The 9,141-nt window shown below is 37.6% G+C and overlaps 2 protein-coding genes and 1 pseudogene across 2 annotated transcripts; 1 reads left to right on the top strand and 2 right to left on the bottom strand.

Moving 5' to 3' along the window:
* Positions 1 to 999: 999 nt before the first annotated feature.
* LOC106340710 (glutathione S-transferase T2-like) lies at positions 1,000 to 1,752 on the bottom strand. The gene has a single exon (XM_013779558.1). It carries the CDS (start codon positions 1,750 to 1,752, stop codon positions 1,000 to 1,002), a length of 753 nt encoding a protein of 250 aa, XP_013635012.1.
* A 2,027-nt stretch (positions 1,753 to 3,779) lies between these two features.
* On the top strand, positions 3,780 to 5,614 carry LOC106340698 (annotated as a pseudogene).
* A 990-nt stretch (positions 5,615 to 6,604) lies between these two features.
* On the bottom strand, positions 6,605 to 8,355 carry LOC106298460. Its single transcript, XM_013734597.1, has 2 exons — positions 7,862 to 8,355; positions 6,605 to 7,510 (listed from the first exon to the last, which is right to left on the bottom strand). Exons 1-2 carry the CDS (start codon positions 8,212 to 8,214, stop codon positions 6,808 to 6,810), a joined length of 1,056 nt encoding a protein of 351 aa, XP_013590051.1. The 5' UTR covers positions 8,215 to 8,355; the 3' UTR covers positions 6,605 to 6,807.
* Positions 8,356 to 9,141: the final 786 nt, after the last annotated feature.

Raw genomic sequence — 9,141 nt, 5'->3', positions numbered from 1 at the left:
TCATATTTTTAATTGTACATTTTTCATAGGCTAATTTTTTTTTCCATTATTCTCTCATAATTTTTCATAGGCTAATTTTTTTTTCATGATTCTCTCATAATTTTTCAGTGGCTAATTTTTTTTTGCATTATTCTCTCATATTTTTTCATAAACTTCATCACTTTATTGTTTTTCATCATCCTATTATATCAATTTTTTACATTATTCTCTCATAATTTTCCATTATTTTACATTTTGTATCTAATAAATTGTACATATTTTTTCATTATTCTCTCATAATGTTCCAATTTATTTCATTTTGTATCTAAATCTATTGGGTTTTCAAATTTTATCATCTAAAAAATTGTGCATATTTCTATTATTCTATCAATGTTTCACTTACCTTGATACCTTGAAGAAAGAAGGTTGAAGAGTTCTTTTGGTTGGAAGCTTCAAGGTTGTTGTTTGAGCAGCACAATGACAAATAATGTTGTTGAAGTGTGTTGTTACAGAAGATAGATGGTTTAGATGATTGTGGTAAGAAAGAACTTGTTGTCGCTTTTATTATAGTGAAATGGTTGGAAGCTTGAAGCTTGTTGTTGCTTTTATTGTAGTGAAATGGGACAAACAAGAGAAGAGAAGTAAGAGAGAAACAAGTTTGTTGTGCTTATAAAGTTAGGAACACATAGTTTATATAGAGACATACATCAAGTTTACATCCGTGAATCAATGTTACAACAAAACCAAAAGAAGTGTAGACATAGTACATCCGTGACTGAAGTGTAGCATGAAACAAAAGACTACACTTTCACCTACTACCCGCGACTTATAGAAACAAAGAAAAGACACCTTCACCTGCAACACCTTCCCACCCGTGACCTGCTAGACCGTGTCCTTTAAACCCATGACCTGCAGAAGAAAAGACAAGATTTTCAATCAACCAAAAGAACAAGATTTGAAGCTATACGACTCAATCAAATTAATAAACATTCAAGCAAGCAAAACTACTTAACTGACCAACTAAAGCATTTCTAAGATGAGTTTAGTCTTAAGAGCAATTTCTTGATCAGAAAGTGTTTCCACTTTCTTGGCTAGGAGGCGATCAAGTATCTTTTGTCTAGAAATGGTATTTTTCTGAGCTAGGATGCTATGGATTTGATCAAAAGCTGCCTCGTTCGGCTTCTTTCGCTTCGCTGCTTTGTTGGCTTTAACCCCGGGCGGCCTCACCTCTTCCCCCTCAGGCATCACCTCCGCATCAGCTTCCTGCCTCTTCTCCTTCGAGATAGCGTGTGATCTCCATTTCTGATCGAACCTCAGTTCTCTCCAGCAGTGTTCAAGCTGGAACTTCACTTTGTAGTCATTGAAGAAGATGTCATGTGCCGCCTTCATGACATCATTCTCACTGTGGCCACTCGCCTGCTCCTTCAACGCCGCCTCATGGCACCCCACAAATTTACAAACCTGCTCATTCACTCTTCCCCACCTCTGCTTACACTGACCCCACTCCCTAGGAGCAGAGCCACTCAGCTGAGGACTCGTATTGAAATACCCCTCTATACGCTTCCAAAACGAGCCTAACTTCTGTTTGCTGGTGTTCAACCAAGCACTGATCAACACAAGGCCTTCTTTGGTAGTCCACTTTCTCCTTTCCGCATGCTTAACTAACCCGGGAGAGTTAACACCTGGCTCAGCAAAGTCTACGTCTATTGGTGGACTGCTCTGCGAAGCTAACAGGTTAACAAACCCGGTAGAGTTAAGGGGAAAAGGGTCCATGTTTGGGGTGTTTTGGTTTGGGGTGTTTTGGTTACGGGTGTTTTGGTTTTGTGTGCTGTTTAGATGTTTGTGTAAATTTTAGGGTGGAGTTACTATGTTTTTAAACTACATTTTTACGTTTCAAAAGGTAGAAATTAAACTACCTCTACCAACCAAAATTCATTACAGACCAAGAGCACAACTACTAGATACCTATGAGAAGTCAATACACATCAAATCAGGCGAAACAATTAACTGCTCCTAAGTACAATTTAAATTAATTACAGCAACCAACCAACAAATAATTAATGTGCTTGTACTTCTAGTTATAGTTCTAGTTCTAATTCAACTTCTACTTATAGTTCTAGTTCTAATTCTATCTCTACTTATAGTTGTAGTTCTAATTCTAGTTCTAATTCTACTTCTACTTCTACTTATAGTTCTAGTTCTAGTTCTAATTCTAGCTCTACTTATAGTTGTAGTTCTAATTCTAGTTCTAATTCTACTTCTACTTCTACTTATAGTTCTAGTTCTAGTTCTAATTCTAGCTCTACTTATAGTTGTAGTTCTAATTCTAGTTCTAATTCTACTTCTACTTCTACTTATAGTTCTAGTTCTAGTTCTAATTCTAGCTCTACTTATAGTTGTAGTTCTAATTCTAGTTCTAATTCTACTTCTACTTCTACTTATAGTTCTAGTTCTAGTTCTAATTCAAGCGAGAGATAGCAATCAGAAGCAATATAGTTTAGCTGAGGCTAACCTTTGGCTGTCAATCGAAGCAGACCCTCTCGAGGGTATCGACCTGCACACTGAGGTCATAGACCTGCTCATTGAGGTCACAGACCTGGTCATTGAGGACAGAGACCTGCTGATTGAGGATTTTAACCTGTTCCTGGACATGGGAAAAAGAAAGAAGAATTGTGTTAGTCAATTTTATAAAAATAGAAAAATACACTAAAGCGATGAAACAGCTAACAATGTATCACTAACCTCGACTGACTCAATCTGTTTACTGAGATTCGAGACCCCCATCATCACCTCCTCAGCCTCCTCCACCCGTTTAGTCAGCCTCTCGAGCTCCTCCTGCACACCTATCACCCAAAGCTGACGATAATGGAACCCATCAGCCTTGGTTACAACATAAAAACAGTCAGAGTCAAGTATAAAACTTATACTATAGCTCGTGAAAGTGATATACAAACAAAAACATCATTGATTTTACCTCGTAGTTTTTGCAGGTGAAGAACCGCTTCCCGGAGAGAGTGTCGTAGTCCTCCTTCCCGGCAACCTCGTTAATGACTCTCCCACCACACGGACACCTTGTAGGAATGTCGTACTCTGAATCGGCCACGAACCCTAACATGTTGATGTGCTGGGTTTGCCTCTTCGAATGTCTTCTATCTTCTATCTTCTACCGGATCCATCTGACAAAAAAAAAAAAAATTGTCAAATAAATCCAAAATTATTAACGAAACAAAATGATTCAACGAAACCTATATCAAACTGTCATGACAATTTAAACAATAAAACGAAACCCATAACTCGATTTAGAAACCATACTCGAAACCCCTAACTCGATTTGAAATCTCAGAGAAAAGAAGTCTAAAACAAACCACCATCACGATCTACAACCGTTTATCGAAACCCATAAATAGATTTAGACCCCTCACCAAAAACCCCCAATTTTTTCCCAAAATCGAATAATGGCATCCGAGCCCCAAATCGACCCAATATATATGTCAAACTACTCGATACTCACCTACGCTCGTCGATACTAGAGATTCGTCGTCGATTAGCTGGAGAAATCTCACGGAGGGGCCGTCGCACGATATATCGCCTCTCACGGCGAAACCCTAGCTTTTCGCGAGAGAAGGGAAAATGAGAAATATGTCGTCGAATCCCTCTTTTCCTCCGCGACAACGCGGAAACCAACGACCAACCACAGCGCGACGACCGCTTCATACGGGTTCATCCGTAAGGCCCGGTCCGTCTAGACTAAAGCTTTTTTCTTTTTTTTTTTAATCAATCGGGCCTATGATATCGAGCCCATGAACCCGGTAAAAACCCCTACTGCGCATGGTCTTAGGCCAGATCTAAAACTGAGCCTTGCAGCACCAGATCTGCAGAGTACTTCTACTGGTGGTTTCCAAACGGAAGCTGAATAGAGAGCATTCCTTTGATGAACCATATAGTGGCCAGTACTATAATACTTCGCTGTTTTTAAGAATCGGTGGGGTTTTCTTCCCTATGTTTAGTTCCAGTACTATAAATATGCTAAAAATATAAAATGAAAAGCATATTATTCTAAAACTGACAACAATATGCTTTAAAAGGAAAATAAATGATGAAAGCTTCACGTATGTACAGTAATCTGTTTGAGACAAATTAATGTTGTTAGTCATAATTTATACAGTTGAACATAACGAAGCACTTTATGGTTCACTCGAAATCAGGGTGACTAATCAACACTCACTTGACCTCCAGTTGCCATGTGGGCTTTTGATTATATACTATTGATAGTTAAATCATTAGTTAATTGGATGTTGGGTTTATCTATCTTATTAAATAGGATAAGATATTGTGGGTGATACTGGTCTCACTTATAACACAACAGCTACAATTAGTCATTTGGTTCAGAACTCTCCGGATCTTGTTTTATTGGTTGGTGACGTGAGTTACGCAAACTTGTATCTAACGAACGGGACTGGCTCGGATTGTTATTCTTGCAATTTCTCAAATACGCCTATACACGAGACGTATCAGCCGCGTTGGGATTATTGGGGTAGGTTTACGGAGAATCTGACTTCTACAGTTCCTCTTATGGTGGTTGAAGGAAACCATGAGCTTGAGTTGCAAGCTGGGAACAAGACATTTGAAGCTTATAGCTCAAGATTCGCTTTCCCTTATGTAGAAAGTGGCACTACTTGGAAGTTTTATTATTCTTTTAACGCTGGTGGGATTCACTTTGTTATGCTTGGTGCCTACATCGACTTTGATAGATCAGGTTTGATATTCTTAGACTCTGACCTCCATGTGTGCGTCTTTTTCTAAGGTTCTTGTTCGGTTTTTGGCAGGGGAACAATACGAGTGGCTAAAGATGGATCTTGCTAAATTCAATAGATCGGTAACTCCATGGTTAGTAGTTACTTGGTATCCACCATGGTACAGCACTTACACAGCGCATTACAAAGAAGCTGAATATATGAAAGTAGCTATGGAGGAGTTGCTTTACTCTTACGGTACCGACATTGTCTTCAACGGTCATGTAAGAATCGAAACACAAACCTGTTAGTTCTAAGCATATAGTGAGTTGAAACATCGCGTATGACCTCCAAAAATATCATTGGTTAATATGTATATAAATTCTGGCCCTCAAATGATTAAGAAAAATATATGTTATGTAATTGTTTCAAGCCCCCATAAATTTCAGGATCAGCTTGTTTATTACTTGGCCTTTTGATTTGGTATGACTGACTTTTTTTATTTGTGTGAAAACATGTTTCAAGGTTCATGCTTATGAACGGTCTAACAGAGTATACACTACCAACTAGACCCATGTGGTCCAGTTCACATAGTGATTGGTGATGGAGGTAACCGTGAAAAGATGGCGTGTAAGATATATATACCAACCGGTGCTCTTCGTGTCGTTCACATCTCTGGACAAAGGATCAATTGGCAGACATCATGACAAAACCGCTCTCAAGGCCTCACTTCACCACTTTCACGAGCAAGATTGGAGTGTTGACTCCCCCCTCCATCTCGAGGGGGCGTGTTAAGGATCATTCATTCAAGTGATTGATTCTATGATATCTTAGATTATGGACACAAAATGTATTATCATTTAATGTACCTATGAAGCCCTAGCGTAGTACTCTGTATATAAACTCTGTACATCCTTTTCTTAAGTGATACAAGATTCATTACAACTTTACAGTAACAAAATATTATTGTCTATATGTTTGACTGAAGAAGAATTTAGCAAAAGATCGTGAACGAAAAAGAAAAGAGAAGAATATAGCAAAAGATACTGGACCCCGTTTGCAGCAACATATATAAATGAGCATATAGCTCCTTTCTGATTACTTTTCATATAGTGAAAGTTTAAATTTCATTATGGATCACTTGGAATCTAAGCAACTTGTTCATTCATTGGCCTAACTTTAATCAACTAACAAAAACACAACTTCTACCTTCTGTCTATTAAAAAGGTGTAAATAAGCAAAGTAAATATATATATATTCTTTGGTTAACTTAAGAAAATGATATGATCTGTTATATATTAATTGAGAAACATTGTAACATTGTTTTGTAGCTACGTGTCACCATGAGAATGAAATTCAGAATTCCTAGAGAAATAGAATGGTTCATCTTAACTTATATTATACTTTTTATTAAACTAACTATTGATGATTGTTCAACGTTCTTCGCCGTTTGTTTTCATATTACTGAAAGTTAAGAATCACTTCTTGGTTTTCAAGAACGAGTCATGGAATGAGTATTTCAGTTTAGTTGGTCATTCAAAGCTGAAGTACCCTTGGCGTGGACATGTCAATTGTTGTGCCATCCCATGAACATCTTCGGGCACCGGGTATGTGGTGTTGGGTTTAACAATTTTCTCAAGCTGCTAGTGTGGATAAAAGTAGAGCAACAATGTGAAGTAAATTCAACTTTGGACAGGGCAAGCCTAGAATAGGATAGGTAAGATCATTGTGATCATTTATGCTTATCATTGTCTTATCTTTCGTTTGTAATTTGCAGGTATGTTTCATCTCCAAGTTTAATAAAAATCCAGTGTTAAAAAAAACTATTAATTTGATAATTAATGTACAAAAAAATATTATCGCACTTTTCTTAAATAAAAGCTATGTTTTTATTTAATTTCCTTGATCATCCCCTGTTTTCATTCCACCCATAACTATTTTTTTTTGTTCAACATATCTTTTTGAGAATAACTAGTCACTTCCAGCCATTGTTTCCTAAACCACCACATTTTTATTCGGCTATACAGTTTACACTAAAGAATTGCCTCAAGAGATTGGCACCAACCAAAGGATCATGAAGATTCTCTTTTTTGGTTCATATACTTCTATTTTCTTGTTCTTCTGCATTCTCATTGAGCTTATATGCACCATCTACATACAACTCAGTATCCCACAAAAACGTCCCAAACGCCACAGCTTCCAAAACCAACCGCTTCAGACTCAAATACGATGTCAGAATGGTCTCATCGCTATCCTCCATGCCAAAAAGAGCCAAACATTGCTTCTTTATCAGACTCCTTGCTTCCACTGTCCTTGGTTTGGCACATCTCTGCATTGTCTCGGGGTCGAACCCTGTGATGTAATGTCTCAGATGCTCCTTGGTGGATACTAAGATAGGACCGTTCACATATCCGCTTCCGTGCAGATCCGGTAAGGAACACTCGAGTTGGTGTCTGAGGGAAGCAGATTTCAAGAAGTAACCACACAAGATCGAGGCAACGTATACCTTCGTGAGATGTAGTTTCTGTATCTGTGTTTTTTCTTTCAGACATGAGTTGGCACGTAATCCGATGACTGCGTTTACGTGTTCTTTGATGAGCTCAAGGGCATCGCAGCTGTGGATTGACTCCAGCTCCAGGTCTTTCTTAGGCCATGTCTCGAGTCTTCCATTGTGGATGCATCTAGAGAGCTTTGGAGCGAGAGAGACTCCTATCTCAGAGTATTTGTAGAGTATTAACATGTACATTATGTCTTGGACTGCTGTTTTGCAGTAACGTTCCATGAGCTGAGCTATCCTTCTGCCAACCACATAGAAAAAATCATGGAATTAGGGCTAGTAGGGGAAGGCAAAACCATCAACACACAAAGTATAAGATGCCTTGTGTTGCAAGTTAAGCTTAACAAAGAGCTCCAAAACCAGCAGTGTGTTAAAAATGGGTAAGTAAATCAATGCAGCTGAATAAAAAAATCCATTCCAAGAAGAGTTTCACAAGAAAACTTAGCTAACTAGAAACATGAGAGGAGCTTAAATAGGCAAACCAACCTTATCAAGCACTAAAAACAAAACTTGCTTTACAAGTAATATTTATATTTTATATTTATTACTTTTTATTATTTTTTAATAATTAGAATAAGTTAAGTTTAACGACCTGTGGAGAGAAGCTTCATCGGAACCAGAGCTGAGAGACATACGAGCTAAAGCGGCTTCACGGTTATCTGCCAGTAACCTGAGCTCATCAGCAGCAGCATAGTGAAAGAGGTGCCGCTTGTTTAGCAACAGGCGTATCAGAAACCTCCCCTGCGACGTTCGGGGTTTAAGCGGCGCGTTAAGGCTGCTTCCAGGCCAGTAGCTGTTCTGTCCCGCCCTGGCAACCATGACCATCGGTCTATACTGGACCTTGCGCATCGCAGGAAGAACAAAGCCGCTTCTACCGCCTCTCTGTCTCCTCGAACGCGTCGGGGGAAACGAGAGCGCCGCTTGATTAGAGAGGTAACTATCCATGAAAGAGCCTGTAAATGAGAGAAAGAAGGAGAAGATTGTTTAGAGGATTAGCGGGAGAAGTGGCGAATATATAAACGTAGGAGAGTTTTCTTTTAATATTGCTGTCCATTATAAACTTTATACAATTATCTGGTAGTTTCTTTGTACTTCTTTAGACAATGTCCAATGAAGTGTTCTTGACATAGAGTTCTCAACTTAAATATATGTGTAAATTATGTAGCGTGATATTATTTAATTATAGATATTTCAAATTCATGATATTAATTAGATACTTTGAAGTGGATTCTCATAAATTTGAGATATTCAACTTAATTAACCATACTATTTTAATTATATTTTGAGAAACCAACATGAGATATCTTCAATGAGTATGTTCTTAATTCGGTTTCTGATTATTGATTAACCTCAATCCAACTCGACAAGTGGATAGATGTCAATGGCTTTATTCTAAGTAATTATTCATCATACATAAATCTTAGTTTGGGTTTGAAAAAAAAAAATCTATTTGAAGAAATTAGAAAGGCATGGCGAAACTTCAAATGCAATTTGTTTCTAAAAAAAATCTTGAAGTTTCTAGGAAATTTATATCAGAAATACTATCCCTTTCTTACGCAGTAAATCTCTATGATTGATCCACTTACTAATATAAAATAGAAAGACATGGAGAAACTTTCAAGATTCATAGATTCAAATGAACATAGGGAAAGCATCAAAGAATAACACAGGATTATTAGTTGACGAAAAAACTAATAATTTTTAGAAACAAGCTAGACTCTTTCTCTCTCAACTAGAATAATTGTTTCCGAATCGTATAGCTTAAGAAGTCTATGAATTAATTGTACAAATTTCATTATCAAGGTAGTTAGGTGGTTGATATTTTCATATACAGAGCCATAGATTAAAAATTTATAGTGGGTCTTCCGGTCT

The sequence above is a fragment of the Brassica oleracea genome, chromosome C1 (assembly GCF_000695525.1).
Source record: "Brassica oleracea var. oleracea cultivar TO1000 chromosome C1, BOL, whole genome shotgun sequence".
Taxonomy (NCBI): Eukaryota; Viridiplantae; Streptophyta; class Magnoliopsida; order Brassicales; family Brassicaceae; genus Brassica; species Brassica oleracea.
Note: the sequence above shows the minus strand (reverse complement) of the source record. Positions and strands in the feature narration are given on the sequence as shown.